The sequence below is a fragment of the Perca fluviatilis genome, chromosome 4 (genome assembly GCF_010015445.1).
Source record: "Perca fluviatilis chromosome 4, GENO_Pfluv_1.0, whole genome shotgun sequence".
Lineage (NCBI taxonomy): Eukaryota > Metazoa > Chordata > Actinopteri > Perciformes > Percidae > Perca > Perca fluviatilis.
In genome coordinates this window covers 44,807,855-44,825,814 of record NC_053115.1, presented here as the reverse complement: position 1 = coordinate 44,825,814, position 17,960 = coordinate 44,807,855, and the positions used below count along the sequence as shown (strand labels likewise).

The 17,960-nt window shown below is 41.8% G+C and overlaps 1 protein-coding gene across 8 annotated transcripts; it reads left to right on the top strand.

The window, feature by feature from the left end:
* Positions 1-1,034: 1,034 nt before the first annotated feature.
* khk (ketohexokinase) lies at positions 1,035-17,126 on the top strand. Of its 8 annotated transcripts, none has more exons than XM_039796850.1 (9): positions 1,035-1,237; positions 2,163-2,279; positions 4,415-4,549; positions 4,847-4,981; positions 11,168-11,240; positions 11,453-11,599; positions 13,294-13,382; positions 13,599-13,756; positions 16,112-17,126. In XM_039796850.1, exons 1-9 carry the CDS (start codon positions 1,107-1,109, stop codon positions 16,210-16,212), a joined length of 1,086 nt encoding a protein of 361 aa, XP_039652784.1. In that variant the 5' UTR covers positions 1,035-1,106; the 3' UTR covers positions 16,213-17,126. The 8 variants fall into 8 exon arrangements, with proteins under 8 accessions (XP_039652784.1, XP_039652785.1, XP_039652791.1 ...); XM_039796851.1 differs by having other exon boundaries at positions 1,035-1,272; positions 4,492-4,549; XM_039796855.1 differs by having other exon boundaries at positions 1,208-1,307.
* The last annotated feature ends 834 nt before the right edge of the window (positions 17,127-17,960 follow it).

Below are 17,960 nucleotides of genomic sequence, written 5' to 3'. Positions count from 1 at the left end.
GATGTGTAATGTTAGCTTGCGGGTTAGGCATGCGCATCGATTAGCAATAACACCACATATGGTTAAAAATAGATTGCCGGCGAGACCGTTGTGCATACCTACTGTATACGACTGTAACGTTAAATATATATTTGAATCCGTTTATACGGTCTGCATAATGTTAGCCCGCTAGCTTTGTTAGCAAGGTGCAATCTAGCTAGCTAACTGATATTAATTGGGATGCTAACGTTGGCTAACGAAAAACAGTATTTAAAAAAAAATGTAACGTTACTTACCGGAAAAACTGAACTGCCGACTCCTTTGAGTGTCTTGTCGTCCAACCGAACGCTGAATAAGACATTATTAGGCGACCAAAGTGTCACAGTCACTACGAAGAAAGCGTGGTCAACCCCTAAAATGAAGTTTACGTGCCTCGGATAAGCTTTGCTAAACCTCTGTCATGATTGACAGGCCGTGAACTGTCAGTCACATCATAGCCACGCCCTAAAACACCCCCTGCTTTATCGCCGATTTTAAAATCAACGAGACCATAATTAAAAAAATTAACATCATTCTGTGTTGCAGAAGACTTAAAACTAGCGATTGAGACCATAAACTATTCATGAAGATGTTACTGAGGTAATAAAACAAGTGAGAAGTGGGTCATTTCGCCATAAACTTCTACAGAAACCGACCTCCTTTTGCAACCGCAGGTGTCACCCCCTGCTGGAATTCAGATAGAATGCAGGTTTAGGGCACTTCCGCATTTGCAGCACTTTGCCGAACCGGATGAGCTGTCCACTAATATATACAGTCTATGGTTTTACCTTTTGAGGTGACAATTAATTTGCTTGAGTTACTGTTTTTTGTTTGATACTTAAGAAGTTTTGCTTGAAATTAAAGTCACAAAACTAATCCCATAGGTACGTACCTTAAGTCTTATAAAAACACTGTTTTGTTTGTGTTTTTTATGATTGTAGAATTTTCTGTTTCATTTGCTAAGAGCAGCGACTGTCTCTGAGGCTCTTATTTTATTAACTCTGCTGACAGGAAGTGGTGTGCCTTATTGTTGTCACTTGACTTGATAATGAGTTGTTTGTGTGTCAAAGTCCAGAGTGCAGCTGTGTATGTGTGAGACACAGACTGAACAGTTTCTGTGGATCAACATGGAGGAAAAGAAGATTTTGTGTGTCGGTCTGGTGTGTCTCGACATCATCAACGTGGTCGACAAATACCCAGAAGAAGACACAGACAGCAGGTTAGCACACAGGCTAGTGCTAACACAGACAGCAGGTTAGCACACAGGCTAGTGCTAACACATACAGCAGGTTAGCACACAGGCTGATGCTAACACATACAGCAGGTTAGCACACAGGCTAGTGCTAACACAGACAGTAGGTTAGCACACAGGCTGATGCTAACACAGACAGCAGGTTAGCACACAGGCTGATGCTAACACAGACAGCAGGTTAGCACACAGGCTTGTGCTAACACAGACAGTAGGTTAGCACACAGGCTGATGCTAACACATACAGTAGGTTAGCACACAGGCTGATGCTAACACAGACAGCAGGTTAGCACACAGGCTGATGCTAACACATACAGCAGGTTAGCACACAGGCTGATGCTAACACAGACAGCAGGTTAGCACACAGGCTGATGCTAACACAGACAGCAGGTCAGAGGTGATCAGATGTTTGTGATGATTATCTTCCAGTAAATAATTGATAAAACCTTCTAAAGAAGTAATGTAGTACTCAAAGGTGGATCCTCTTCAAGGTTTAAACCTTTACTGATTATCTCGAACTCACTACTAGTACTTGTTGACAGTTTCCCCGTTTAATGACTGTTGTCTTTTTTTCTGTTTCATGTTCAGTTACAGACAATGTTTAGATTTTCTCAAGGTGAATCTATGATTTGTGATTTAGTGATTTATTTCTTTGAATGTGAGTGCAGAGATCTTAATGATTGAAGCACTGATCATAAATGCGGCCATGATAGTAAATATCCTCCTCCATAATGATATCCCAGCATGCACCTCTGCATTATCTCTGACACTGATCCTTGATATTGACTGAATGAGGGAATAAAACGTATCTTCTCATCGCTCCACACAGATGTGATATTTTTGTTTCTTCGGTGATATTGATAGATTGTGCCGTGATGTCATTACTCTCCTGCAGGTGTTTGTCGCAGCGTTGGCAGCGAGGAGGAAACGCTTCCAACTCCTGCACGGTGCTGTCGCTGCTCGGAGCCTCGTGCGCCTTCATGGGCTCACTGTCTGCTGGACCTGTGGCCGAGTGAGTACTGATCAATACGTACATCAGTAATATAATTAATATCAATAATAAATGGCTGAGGTCATCATTTAGATATGACACTCATCCATCTTATATATATATATATATATATATATATATATATATGTATGTATGTATGTATGTATGTATGTATATATATATATATGTATGTATATGTATATATATATATATATATATGTATGTATGTATGTATGTATGTATGTATGTATGTATGTATATATGTATATATATATGTATGTATGTATGTATGTATGTATACAGTGTGTATGTATATATGTGTATGTATATCCATATATATTTACTCAACATACAGTTCACACAGGTCTGTACTGAACCTTAAGGACAAATGACATTCACATCTTTGTTGTTTTGTGTGTATACACACACACACACACACACACACACACACACACACACACGTCTACAGGACATCCTGTATGTTCGGTTCTGTTTAAAACAACAGATAAAGTGAAGGTGACACTTCAGGTGTCTGATTACAGGATCAATCATTGATCGTATCCACGGAAACGGCTGAAGGTTGGACGTCTCACTGATCAAATTTAGATTTATAAACTTCTGAAACTCTACAAGTCCTTGTTTCCTCATCTCCTCCCTCCATATATGGATGATGGGGGTGGTGAGACACATGCCTTTGGTGTGGGATCTGGGTTTGAGGGCGTTTTCACACCTGTAGTTCGTTTGCTTTGGTCTTAATCAGTTGGTGAGTTTGTAAACTTGGAGCAATTTGCCTTCGGTTTGGTTTGGTTTCACACCTGGAAAAATCCAAGCGTACCAAAATGCATCATTACAAATCAAGCAAGAACGTCCAGCGCTCTTATTGATCGGATGTGTCTGTGGGAGGGAGCAAGAAAGTAAATACAGAAAGAAGGTCCTGTGTTCTGGTCTAGTGGTCAAACCAGCTCATTTCATTAAAATGATCAGACATTGTTAGGCGAGAGATGTTACTACGTCTGCTTTGGTCACTGAGACTTCGCTCTGCTCTGCCGGTGTCTGTCTCCAACTTTAGCGGCAGCTGGTTTGACCACGGAGATACGAGTGACGAACACCGAGCTTGACTGCAGACTATTTCTGTGATAGATACACAAGCTGCTACAGTTTACTGCTCTGCTGCATCTCAGACTGCTGGACACACCTGACTACAGGAGACACTATCTCAGACTGCTGGACACACCTGACTACAGGAGACACTAGCTCAGACTGCTGAACACACCTGACTACAGGAGACACTAGCTCAGACTGCTGAACACACCTGACTACAGGAGACACTAGCTCAGACTGCTGAACACACCTGACTACAGGAGACACTAGCTCAGACTGCTGAACACACCTGACTACAGGAGACACTAGCTCAGACTGCTGGACACACCTGACTACAGGAGACACTAGCTCAGACTGCTGGACACACCTGACTACAGGAGACACTAGCTCAGACTGCTGGACACACCTGACTACAGGAGACACTAGCTCAGACTGCTGGACACACCTGACTACAGGAGACACTAGCTCAGACTGCTGAACACACCTGACTACAGGAGACACTAGCTCAGACTGCTGAACACACCTGACTACAGGAGACACTAGCTCAGACTGGAGGAGTACGTATAGTTGGTGCGGTTCTAGTACAGATCACATTCTCACCACAAACGAGCCACTCCAGAGTTGGATTGAAAGCATACCGAGACCACCTCTTCAAGCAGGTCTCGGTCCGCTTTTGGTGCACACCCAAGTGCGAATGCTGCGTTCTCACCTGTCCTGACGAACCAGCAGGACAAACGAACTCTAGTTCGATTCAACCGAATTAAACAAGGCAGGTGTGAAACCGCCCTCATTCCCACTGCAATACATCAGCCAATACACATAACTCCTAGTTGCTCCAGAGGCGTACAGCCTCTGACATATATAACAATTGTATGTTGCTTTGGATTAAAGCCTCCGCTGAATGACATGTAATGTGTGAACATAAATATAAACAGTATGTATTTATAATAAATATATTATATAGAGATGTGACATATCCTCACCTCATCAGTGTAACGTACGGTTAAGACACACTTTCCTGTCTGTAGTTTTATTTGACAGTTTCCTGTGTGTAGTTTTATTTTGGAGGATTTTCAGAAGTTCCATATCGATGTGTCTCTGGTGTCTGAGCACGCTCAGTGTGTTCTTCCAGCCTCTGTGGTCGTCAGCAACATCAGCACAGGAAGCCGCACCATCTTGCACATGAACAGGTGTGTGTGTGTGTGTGTGTGTGTGTGTGTGTGTGTGTGTGTGTGTGTGTGTGTGTGTGTGTGTGTGTGTGTGTGTGTGTGTGTGTGTGTGTGTGTGTGTGTGTGTGTGTGTGTGTGTGTGTGTGTGTGTGTGTACGTGTGTTGTCATTAACTGCCTCTATTTCAGAAACATCACCTTCGTCGTCACAGAGCAGCTCCTTCCTCTTCCTCGAGAGACGAGTCAATGGTCTGTCGGTGCTTTTATTGTGAAAGACGGAGTTGATTTGAAGCAGTTTCCTGTGTCTCTTTGTCTGTCAGTTTCATCATGGCTGACTTCTCGCAGCGTGCGATTGATGTCTCGGCGGTGGTTTGGCAGACCGGGGGTCAAACTCCGTGTGCGTGTTGTGTTGTTTGTCCGTCCAGCGGATCTCGAACCGTCGTTCTCTCTGACACGTAAGACAACCTGACGACCGGCGCACAGCTTTCACTAAACACCTCTTTATCAATGTGACCTTGTTACCATAGAGACCGGCTGACATCACTCCTATACGTTTAATAAACCTTCACTTAACAAGGTCATTTTCATTGACATTAAAATTTTCTTTCTATGGCAGCAATACAGAATCGAGCTAGGGAAGCAATTACAAAGTCCAATTGACCGTTCGCAAAAGCCACGCCCCCTAGTTATTGTTACTACGCCCGTCAAACACTTGAGAACCAGACACATAGCCATGGCGGACCAAATTATGCCTGTTTCTTGTAAAGTAACTAGCGTTACAGAAGGCTGTAGTCATGCGCTTAAGTCCCGTGGGAATTCAGTTGTAGCAGGAAAAGGTAAACAGCAGTGTGCAGATCGGAGTATAGTGTGTGAAAAGTGAAGAGCGGAGGTGTTCACAAGGGAAGAAGCTTGGAGTAACTATGGAGCTAGAGCTAGCCTTCAGTGGCGCTGTTACTGTACGGGAAAGAGGCATGATTTGGCCCGTTGGTTTCCATGTAGTTACATAGTCACTGATATGATCATAACCACTACAGTGCTCAAATACCTATTTTTGAGGAGGGAATAAACTTCAAAATTTCGCCGCGAAAGCATGAACTGTCCTCTGGAGGACATCGCCGTGAAAGCATGAACTGTCCTCTGGAGGACATCCACCAGACCAGCGGCCGCCTGTGGATTGTTGTCGGCCACGGCAGGCGAAGGAGGAAGTAGAAGGATGCTCGGTCGGGGCTGCTAGCCTGGCTAAGGAAACTACCACACAATTCACCACTGCAGAGACTCATATTCACCAACGCCAGATGGATCGCACACAAAATGGATATATATATATATATATATATATATATATGTATGTATGTATGTATGTATATGTATGTATGTATGTATGTATGTATGTTGTATGTATGTATGTATGTATATATATATATATATATATATATATATATATATATATATATATATGCTACAAATACACATGGAACTGCTGCGTGATGATTATTACCAGAGCCTGGCTGAACACACTCACTCATCCCAGACGGCAGCTAGCAGCTAAGAGGTATAGGTGAATTTAAACAATGGCTAAGTTGCTAAACGCAGCTTGTTGTCATGTAAGGGCCCTGTTCATGTTGCACATTTTAATTGCATTTTGTGTCTGTTAAGAGGCACAAAGGCACTCTTTATCTTATGCCCCCAAAACTGCCGTTTGTGGCTGCCGCTGAGTGGGAGCTTAGCTTTAGCAGCTCCGTGTTGCTAGCACCGATTCGGCTAGTCTTTTTTGCTATCGACAGTACTCCTATACATATATCGGTCAAGATTAACGTAAAAATTGCCCGGAGTTCTCGTTTAATCAGTGTTCAAAAAGGACAACGTTGAGGTTGTTTGGGGTACGTTTGTACCATAGGCGCATCGTTTCACGATCTTGCTGAAATCGCAATGTTTGACGGGGGTCCTTCTCCTTAGTTCCAGTTGCTGAGCTAGGATTGGACGAGGACCGTTCGAGGGTGGGGTTTTGCGAACGGTCAATTAGCCTTCAAACCCTTCACTAAAGTTTGAAATGCTCTAAATGGGACTGACCTATGTAGCTGTAAAACTGTCTGAAAGTGGTTCTGCAGTGAACATAAAGGCCTGTTTGCCCGTTTTGAAAACCTGACAGTAAGAGGGAAACCACAGTTACTATTTTTTTAAATATACCCAATAATATAATCAATCAGTCAGCAATAGTGCTACATTTATACCTTCTAAACCTCATTGAAAAATGTCTACATGAATAAATGTAGACTCACACAGATAACCTTGTTCACTAACAACCTGAGCAGTAACTGGTTGAATACCGTTCTACTGCAGGTTTATCGAAAACAATACGTTTCTAATTATGTAGGATCCTGTGTCATCACTTGTCTGTTGTGGCAAACATATTTGTAGCTAACATTCATGTAGTTAATGTGAATGTACCTAATGTTAATGTATCTAATGTTGATGTGTTTCTATACTTTAACATGTCAACTGAATAAATTATAAATATGCTGGTGGGTTCAGTGTTCATTACCATTTAAAGTAAATATAGCTATTTTAATAGATGCTGTAAACACTTCAAAGGGCCGAACATAACACTTAACTTTAAAAGGTGTTCTCATTTTATTGCCATCCAATCAATAAAGATAATTTGTTTTAAGACGGTACTGACTGTACTCAAACTAATCTGACTTTGACATTTTACATCAAACTAAATATTAGAGTGGCTGTTTTAAATCAGTTTGTTTAAAGTTCATCTTGCTTTTTGTCTTCATCAGACTCAACGTTGCAGCATCAGTTAGAGTTGTACAAATTTTAAATGAGCTTCTGCATCATTTACAATCCCCAGAACAATTAAACCCGACAACACACATCACTGTGAACTCAGAGACATCAGCAATTATGGTGAGCCTGGTTTGGTCGCAATAGACCTTTTTCATGGCAGACATGTTGACATGTCATTGTAGGAAAAGCAAAGGTGTATTCAAAACCATTAATGATGGCTGCATTACACAGGCTGCAGGCCCTGGTATTGTGCATGCTGACTCACTGAAATATCTTACTGGGACACTTGATGGAACTGAGCCATCATTAAGGTTATCAATTTCAGCTGTGCTTTTCCTACTATGACAAGTCAACATGTCTTCTGGGGAAAAGGCCTATAGAAACTGAAAGAGCCCTTTACTCTAATAAGCAATTCCCCCCTCTGAATCTGATGTAAGCTCCACCCATCTGATGTAAGCTCCACCCATCTGATGTAAGCTCCACCCATCTGATGTAAGCCCCAACCATCTAATGTAAGCTCCATCCATCTGATATAAGCCCCACCCATCTGGTGTAAACCCCACCCATCTGATTAAAGCCCCACCCATCTGATGTACGCCCTGCCCACCTGATATAAACTCCACCCACCTGATGTAAACTCCACCCATCTGGTGGCGCAGGTAGATAAGACAAACGTACTGAGGTGTTTAGTGAACGCTGTTTGATCCGCCTGAAGGAAGCATGAACTCCTGATCCTGGTGTAATGAACCACTGCAGAGTGAGCTGAAACATTCTCATTTGCTACTCATCATATGGACGCCTGGTCTGGACTCCTCTGGAACCATTTTTTTAAAGAGCAGGCTCAGACTTTGTTAGGTTTATGCAACAAAACTACTTGGATAGGTTTAGGAACAGATGGTGGTTTGGGTTATGTTGTAAGTCATGTTGACTTTTAATTTCTTACAGGACAGGAACAGCGGTCACCTGCGTGAAAATCCTATGATATTTTGACCCACTCGTCCCCCTGACCTCTTCCTTACGCAGACTATGATGCTCTTTTTATGACGTCATCTTTCAGCGGCGTGGTGCAGAAGTTGATCAGAGTGTCTAATTTTGTCGTGGATATGTTTACTTAGATACTCAAAAAGCCTGGTGCATCTAATACAGAGGCGTACCTTTAGCGTTTGTATTAGATAGTGAGGGCAGCTGACCAAACTCGTATTATACGTATAGTTATTATTACATATAGTTGCGAGTGAGAACGGGTTGGAACCTGTATGGATCCACCAATCAGATGGGGCTGAGGTCAGCTGACTTGTAGCTTTGTCTTTGTGAAGAAAGGAAGTCACTAAAACTGAAGAAAAACTGAAAATTAGAAACGGTTTGCGAAGAGACGATAGGTTACACTAATGAAAGTACTGTTAAAAAGCATCTAGCCTACATCGTTAGTCCTCTCCCTTACTTTATACATTTAAAAAATCAACATACTTTGAGATGGATATCGATGTCATGGCCGTCAGGATGTGGTTAGCTTAGCACAAAGACAAAAAAGAGAGTGGGACAGATAGCCTGGCTCTGTCCAAAGTATAAAAATACCTATCAACACCTTTTAAAGCTTGCTGATATCTTTTATTATTCGTACCCTCTCTATGCTGGGCTTCATCCCAAACATCGGTTTAGTCAGTTTGAGCCTCTGCAGTGGTTTTGGATTAATTCATTAACACTGATTCATTTAATATCTCTGATTCACACTGAAATATGATGAAATATGTTCTATAATCAAACTGTTTCTAATCTGCTGTCCGTAAGGTGTTTTCTTCCAGAATGATCAAATTAAATGTGTTACCACCTTGGCCCTTTCACAGAAACTGGAGAAGATTAAAGACAAAATAAAAACCTTAAGGGCCCTATTTTAACGATCTGAAACGCAAGTATGAAATGCAAAACGCAAGTAGCTTTGTGGGCGGATCTCGGCGCTGTTGCTATTATAACGGCGGGATAAATGAGTCTTGCGCCCGACGCAAATCTAAAATGGGTTGGTCTGAAGTAGCTAGGTGTGGTTTGGGCGTAACGTGAAAATAACCAATCGGAGCGTCATCTCACATTCCCTTTAAGAGCAGGCGCTTGTTCCATGGCAGATTGCTATTATAACGGCGAATAAACGCACCACCTGCACCTGTTGTGCCCCTTCCTCCTCCCCCCACTCCATCTCCGTCCACCCACTCCACCAGGAGCGCATCGAGTGTCCAATCCCACCGTAGTTCAACATCACGTCTCCTTAAGTCCTCTAATATTTCCTCATTTATGTCATCAACACATCCATGATTCATGGAAATGTGTAAAACACAACAAGTCACGAAGAATGCTGCGACTTTTTGAGGACTGTACTGTAAAGTGCCTCCTGATCTATCCAAACACATGAAGCGCATTTTCAGTCATATTTTTCTTTGTAATTATGTATGGTTTGCAACAATGGGAACTGCTGTAGATGAGAGAAGTGTATGCGCGTTGTGCACACGCTACATTATGGCCAAGCATGCGCCCTTAAAATAGCATCTGAATAACGCGCTACTGACTTTAGACTAGCGTCACTGACTTTAGACTAGCACCATAGACTAGCACCACTGACTTTAGACTAGCACCACTGACTTTAGACTAGCACCATAGACTAGCACCACTGACTTTAGACTAGCACCACTGACTTTAGACTAGCACCATAGACTAGCACAACTGACTTTAGACTAGCGCCACTGACTTTAGACTAGCGCCACTGACTTTAGACTAGCACCATAGACTAGCACCACTGACTTTAGACTAGCACCACTGACTTTAGACTAGCACCATAGACTAGCACCACTGACTTTAGACTAGCACCATAGACTAGCACCACTGACTTTAGACTAGCACCACTGACTTTAGACTAGCACCACTGACTTTAGACTAGCACCATAGACTAGCACCACTGACTTTAGACTAGCACCACTGACTTTAGACCAGGTTTTTCCTGGTCAATGGCAGAACTGTTTTCTGAAACTGCAAAATAGCACCAGGGAACGTTTGCGCCACAACACACCAACTCTTTCCGCTGAACCGCCCCCGGGATCGCAAATTCATTCCCTAATTTACTGACGTGCGTCTGTGGAGGGAAAAGTCCGCTGTGCGTCGGGTGCAAAATAGGAATGATACATGCGTCGGTGTACAAAGGCAATTGCGCTGGGTGCAAGATAGGGCCCTTAATGTCTTCTGTAAATAGTGAAAGTTAATTTTTTCTGTTGATGACATTGGAAGTGAACTCTTCACATTGAAACTAAAATAACATTTAACTGTTTCATGGCGACTGTCGGACTTTAGAGATTATGACTTATTTTTAGTCTGAACTGATGATCAAACGTGTATACCAAAACCTCCAGATCCATAAACAGACTCAAAGGTCAGTCTGATACAAAGTTAATCGGCCTGATGGATCAGCAATAAACTAAACTTCTTCAGAGAAGAAAGTGACACAAAATGAAATAGGACATCCAACGATTCTGTTAAAAGTAAAAAAACAGGACATCCTGTTTCTGCCAGACATTTATCACATGACATGAATTCCATATTTCAATGTTTAAACGTCTTCACTTCCACAAAGTCCTGACAGACTCAAGAATCAATCACGTTTAATTAGAAATCGTTAAAATTTTTAAATTCTGAAAATGGTAAACTGATTGTTGAAGTTTTTATTAAAATGATCCTAAGGTAACAGTCCTCAGCCTGAGGAAAGTCTAATATAGCCTGCTCATGTCATAGTGATATCATAAAGCTAAGACTTTTATAACTTTGAGTCTGAGTGACGGACTGATGAAGTGACCTCACTTCCTGTCCATCAGGAACCTTCCTGATGTCACAGTGGAGGATTTCTCCAAAGTCGACCTCCGTCAGTTCAGCTGGATCCACTGGGAGGTGAGCTGAACTAAACCAGACTAACCCAGACTAACCCTTCCGTGAACATTCTTTGTTTTAAAACCGAGTAAACGTTGACCCAGATTAATTAACAAACTTGCATTACTTTATTTTCAACATAAAAGAACACATAGAATAATAAAGTAACAGAATAATAAAGTTTAGCAGTGTTACCTGGTGTTTCAGTCTGTAAATGTGTTTAACTCGTGCAGGGCAGAAATGCAGAGGAGCAGGTGAAGATGATCCAGCAGGTCATGATGTACAACAGCACGTTGCCACAGCAACAGAGAATCACCGTCTCCGTGGAGATAGAGAAGACCAGAGAGCCGCTGTATCAGCTCTTTCCTCACGGTGACGTGGTGCGAGTCTTTCAGACGCTGAGTCATCTGTCCATCCAACAGATTCTCACTCCCATCGCGTAAAATACGGACGCTTGGTCAGGTGCCTTTGGCGTTGTTATTGACGCTAAAAGTCTCCTTTAGCGTCAGATCTAAATATGCTTTATCTAAACGCACTTGGTCGGGACTGTTGTCGTCACTTTTGATGCTGTTAGGTTAAGGAAAAGGTCGTGGGTGGGCTTTTAAAAAGGTATGTTTCCATGACACGCGGGACAACAACGAGACAGTTGGGTTTAGGAAAAGAAGAACGGGACAGTTGGGTTTAGGAAAAGAACGTGACAGAACGGGACAGTTGGGGACAGGAAAATAAGAACGGGACAGCTGGGTTTAGGAAAATAAGAACGGGACAGTTGGGTTTAGTAAAAGAAGAACGGGACGATTGGGTTTAGGAAAAGAAGAACGGGACAGTTGGGTTTAGGAAAAGAACGGGACAGAACGGGACAGTTGGGTTTAGGAAAAGAACGGGACAGAACGGGACAGTTGAGTTTAGGTAAAGAAGAACGGGACAGTTGGGTTTAGGTAAAGAAGAACGGGACAGTTGGGTTTAGTAAAATAAGAACGGGACAGTTGGGTTTAGGAAAAGAAGAACGGGACAGTTGAGTTTAGTAAAATAAGAACGGGACAGTTGGGTTTAGGTAAATAAGAACGGGACAGTTGGGTTTAGGTAAAGAAGAACCGGACAGTTGGGTTTAGGAAAAGAAGAACGGGACAGTTGGGTTTAGGTAAAGAAGAACGGGACAGTTGGGTTTAGGTAAAGAAGAACGGGACAGTTGAGTTTAGGAAAATAAGAACGGGACAGTTGGGTTTAGGAAAATAAGAACGGGACAGTTGGGTTTAGGAAAAAAGAACGGGACAGTTGGGTTTAGGAAAAGAAGAACGGGACAGTTGGGTTTAGGAAAAGAAGAACGGGACAGTTGGGTTTAGTAAAATAAGAACGGTACAGTTGGGTTTAGGAAAATAAGAACGGGACAGTTGGGTTTAGGATATGAAGAACGGGACAGTTGGGTTTAGGAAAATAAGAACGGGACAGTTGGGTTTAGGAAAATAAGAACGGGACGGTTGGGTTTAGGTAAAGAAGAACGGGACGGTTGGGTTTAGGTAAAGAAGAACGGGACAGTTGGGTTCAGGAAAATAAGAACGGGACAGTTGGGTTCAGGAAAATAAGAACGGGACAGTTGGGTTTAGGAAAAGAAGAACGGGACAGTTGGGTTTAGGAAAAGAAGAACGGGACAGTTGGGTTTAGTAAAATAAGAACGGTACAGTTGGGTTTAGTAAAATAAGAACGGTACAGTTGGGTTTAGGTAAAGAAGAACGGGACTGTTGGGTTTAGGTAAAGAAGAATGGGACAGTTGGGTTTAGGAAAAGAAGAACGGGACAGTTGGGTTTAGGAAAAGAAGAACGGGACAGTTGGGTTTAGGAAAAGAAGAACGGGACGGTTGGGTTTAGGAAAAGAAGAACGGGACAGTTGGGTTTAGGTAAAGAAGAACGGGACAGTTGGGTTTAGGAAAATAAGAACGGGACAGTTGGGTTTAGGAAAAGAAGAACGGGACGTTTGGGTTCAGGAAGGGTTAAATCTAGGGTTACATCTTGTCATGAGTCTTTGGTCTGAACTGGACTAGTTTTCCCATCTTCAGGTTTTTTCATGTCTTCTTCAGGTGTTTGTCAGTAAAGACGTGGCTCGTCACTTCGGCTTCCTGTCGGCTGAAGCTGCTCTGAAAGGACTCTACAGTCGGGTCAAACCGGGGTGAGTGGAGGTCAAAGGTCAGCAGGTACAACATATGAGAGCAGGAAGTTTATTCTCTCTCTCTCTCTCTCTCTTTCTATGTTTCTCTATCTTTCTCTCTCTTTCTCTCTGTCCTGTCTCTGCCGCTTTCTCTCTCTCTGACATGTCTCTCTTTCTGATCTGTTTGTCTATCTGACCTGTCTCTCTTTCTCTGTCTCTGACCTGTCTGTCTCTTAGGGCTGTCCTGGTCTGTGCCTGGGCAGAAAAAGGAGCAGATGCTTTGGGTCCTGACGGTTTGCTCTTACATTCAGATGCTTTTCCTCCTAAAACTCTCGTCGACACTCTCGGAGCAGGAGACACTTTCAACTCTGCCGTCATCTTCACCCTGTCCAATGGTGAGACATTTCACTGTCCTACGCTGAAACATTTCACTGTCCAACACTGAGACATTTCACTGTCCAACACTGAAACATTTCACTGTCCAACACTAAAACATTTCACTGTCCAACACTGAGACATTTCACTGTCCTACTCTGAAACATTTCACTGTCCAACACTGAAACATTTCACTGTCCAACACTGAGACATTTCACTGTCCTACGCTGAGACATTTCACTGTCTCACACATGAAACATTTCACTGTTCATACCCACTGAGACATTTCACTGTCCTACTCTGAGAACATTTCACTGTCCAACACTGAAACATTTCACTGTCCAACACTGAGACATTTCACTGTCCAACGCTGAGACATTTCACTGTCCTACGCTGAAACATTTCACTGTCCTACGCTGAAACATTTCACTGTCCAACACTGAGACATTTCACTGTCCAACACTGAGACATTTCACTGTCAACACTGAAACATTTCACTGTCCAACACTGAAACATTTCACTATCTCACGTGAAATTTCCTGCCACCGCAAACATTTCACTGTCCAACACTGAAACATTTCACTGTCCAACACGGAATATTTCACTGTCCCCAACACTGAGTACATTTCACTGTCCCATCGCTGAAACATTTCACTTTCCAACACTGAGAACAATTTCACAGTGTCCAACACTGGGACATTTCACTGTCGTCACGCTGGAAACATTTCACTGTCCAACACGGAGACATTTCACTGTCCAACACTGAGACATTTCACTGTCCAAACACTGAAACATTTCACTGTCCAACACTGAAACATTTCACTGTCCCACTGAGACATTTTCATTTCTGTCCAACACTGAGACATTTCACTGTCCAAGACTGAGACATTTTCTGTCTCTCACGCCGAAACGAAACATTTCACTGTCCAACACTGAAACATTTCACTTTCAAACACAGACATTTCACTGTCCAACGCTGAAACATTTCACTGTCCATCACTGAGACATTTCACTGTCCAACACTGAGACATTTCACTGTCCAACACTGAGACATTTCACTGTCCAACACTGAGACATTTCACTGTCCTACGCTGAAACATTTCACTGTCCAACACTGAGACATTTCACTGTCCAAGACTGAAACATTTCACTGTCCAAGACTGAAACATTTCACTGTCCTACGCTGAAACATTTCACTGTCCAACACTGAGACATTTCACTGTCCAACACTGAGACATTTCACTTTCGTCAACACTGAGACATTTCACTGTCCAAGACTGGAAAACATTTCACTGTCCTCACTGAAACATTTCACTGTCCTCCACACGCTTCAAATTGTCCGACACACTGAGACATTTCACTGTCCAACACTGAGACATTTCACTGTCCTACGCTGAAACATTTCACTGTCCAACACTGAGACATTTCACTGTCCAACACTGAGACATTTCACTGTCCTACGTTGAAACATTTCACTGTCCAACACTGACACATTTCACTGTCCAACACTGACACATTTCACTGTCCAACACTGAAACATTTCACTGTCCAACACTGAGACATTTCACTGTCCAAGACTGAAACATTTCACTGTCCTACGCTGAAACATTTCACTTTCCTACGCTGAAACATTTCACTGTCCAACACTGAGACATTTCACTGTCCAACACTGAGACATTTCACTGTCCAAGACTGAAACATTTCACTGTCCAACACTAAAACATTTCACTGTCCAACACTGAGACATTTCACTGTCCAACACAGAGACATTTCACTGTCCTACGCTGAAACATTTCACTGTCCTACGCTGAGACATTTCACTGTCCTACGCTGAAACATTTCACTGTCCAACACTGAGACATTTCACTGTCCAACACTGAGACATTTCACTGTCCTACGCTGAAACATTTCACTGTCCAACACTAAAACATTTCACTGTCCAACACTGAAACATTTCACTGTCCAACACTGAGACATTTCACTGTCCTACGCTGAAACATTTCACTGTCCAACATGAGACCTTTCATTTGCCAGCATATTGAATGGGATTTTAGTCTTTTAGTTTTCAAAGATTTAGATATTTTGGGCATTTTGACTGTATTATGTAGAGCTGCAATAAAGCATCAATCGATGAAATACTAAGGTTTATGATTTTTTTTTTATTAATACAGACATCAAATATTATCAGTCCCATGTTAAAAAAGGGCCACTTACATGACTTTTATTTTGAAAGAATAAAGTAGACCCTTTACTTCCAGGTCAAAGTGAAGGCGTCTCAGATCTGATGTTGACCTACAGACTGAACTCACATCTGATTTATTATGTTTTGTGTTACTTCTACATATTACTGAAATAAATCAATTTGTCACCCATAGGTGGAAGTTTGCAGGAGGCTCTGACTTTTGGCTGCAGAGTCGCCGGCAGGAAGTGTGGTTTCCACGGTTACGACGGCATTGCTGGAAAGTTTGACGACTGAGTAAAGACTTAAAGACAGAGACGTATTCAGAGAACTGTGGTTACAGTATGTAAAGATGTTGGGTTTTATAAACACATTTTTATTTTTAATGATATGAAAAAGAACTGATGGTTTATTTAGCAATCCATTTATAATTATAATAAACATTATTTATATAGGACCTTTGAAACAGGGAGTGTAGCTTAAAGTGCTTTACAGCAAAGGGAGAAACCAAGGAAGCAAATAGCATAGAATATGTGAAAAATAAAAAAGACAAGGGAAAGTATAGTACGAATAAAACATGTAAACTATGATAATAAAACAAACAAAGATTGACCGTTATTTACATTTTCAATTGTTTATAATGTCATGGAGTTTGCATCTCTCACAGCTCTTCTGGCTGGAAGATTATGAAAGATGTTAGTTGTGGGGGCGACTTCTAGCTCCCCCAGTAAGAGTGTTCGCCAAGATTTATTTTCAAGATAGACAGAGAAGAGGCTATTTTCTTTAATAATTCAATAACTTATAATTTTGTGAAATGTTTTAACATTGTACCTGATCTTTTGGTGTCTTTGGGTTTGGTTTGGCATGGAAATAAAGACAAATCAATCAATCTTACAGCCGTTGGGAGAAAGTTTCATAGGTTTGGTGCATCTGAGCTGCCAGTTGTTTAATTTGTGTGATAATTTGCATTTAAAAAAACGGTGGAAGAGGATCTAAGAGGCTGTGAAAGATTATAAAACAACAAAAATTAAGTGTTGTAGGGTTATAGTTATTTAATGAAAAGTAAACCTAACTATTAACAAGCTGCTAACAAATAGTTTGAATTAACTGGGAACTGTGATGCAGTGAGTCTAAATGAAGTGAAATGTTAAAATAAGTTAATTGCTGTATTTTTTACCTGATGAGAATAAAATGGCACACTGATCAATAAATGATGTAATTCTGATTTAATCTGACTGACTGAGGTCAAACCTGATGCTTTTCATCGATTGATTCATTCAGTGATCTAAGAATCCGTTAATGATGATGTTTAAACTCACGTCAGACCAAAGATTCGTGACGAGTGTAAACTTTAGTCTCCCTGCAGGTCTCCGGTCTGCAGCATTCTTATAGCTGCCCAAACCACCAATCAGACAAGATGGTGTATCATCTCCATAGAAACCACCCTCTGTACTTCCGATCTATCTTCAGACTGTCAGGGTTTTTTGTAGATGGATATATTGAGTATCAAGAAACTTACTCCACAGCGCTGGGGGGATAAAGCTGGGCATTACTCTTGTTTTACACGAGATTAAAGTTACATTATTTATTTTTTACTGATTTACACTGGTTTACACTGTAACATAAACGTATGATCTTGTAGAATATGTAAGGGTTAATGCACGACGAGGTGTCCATTGTCAGGTATTAATGGACGACGGCGAGGCGTGAAGTCCATTACTACCTGACAATGGACACCTCGAAGGGCATTAACCCGCTTACACCATGGTCACTTGCCAAATAACATATTTTTAAAACATTAGTTTATATTTTAATTAGTTTTACAATCGAAATCTAAAGTTTATCCAAACAATAACTCTGTTTCCCTGGTTACGCCTGACGGTTTGACTAATACCTGGAACAATCATTCCCATCCATCAGGTTCTTATGCAATGCAAACGTTGTTCTCTCCACCAGGAATTAGGAAGAACCTTAGATACGACTTGCCTCCCTTAGCAACCGGAGATATTTATATAGTCCGCTCAGCTGGTAGAACCCTTCAGTTT

Coding starts and splice junctions, on each gene's coding strand:
- khk (XM_039796850.1), top strand. CDS start 1,107: ATGTGTGAGACACAGACTGAACAGTTTCTGTGGATCAACATGGAGGAA. Junction 4,982..11,167: donor ACCGTCGTTCTCTCTGACAC/GTAAGACAACCT, acceptor CCTGTCCATCAG/GAACCTTCCTGATGTCACAG. Junction 11,241..11,452: donor TCAGCTGGATCCACTGGGAG/GTGAGCTGAACT, acceptor TAACTCGTGCAG/GGCAGAAATGCAGAGGAGCA.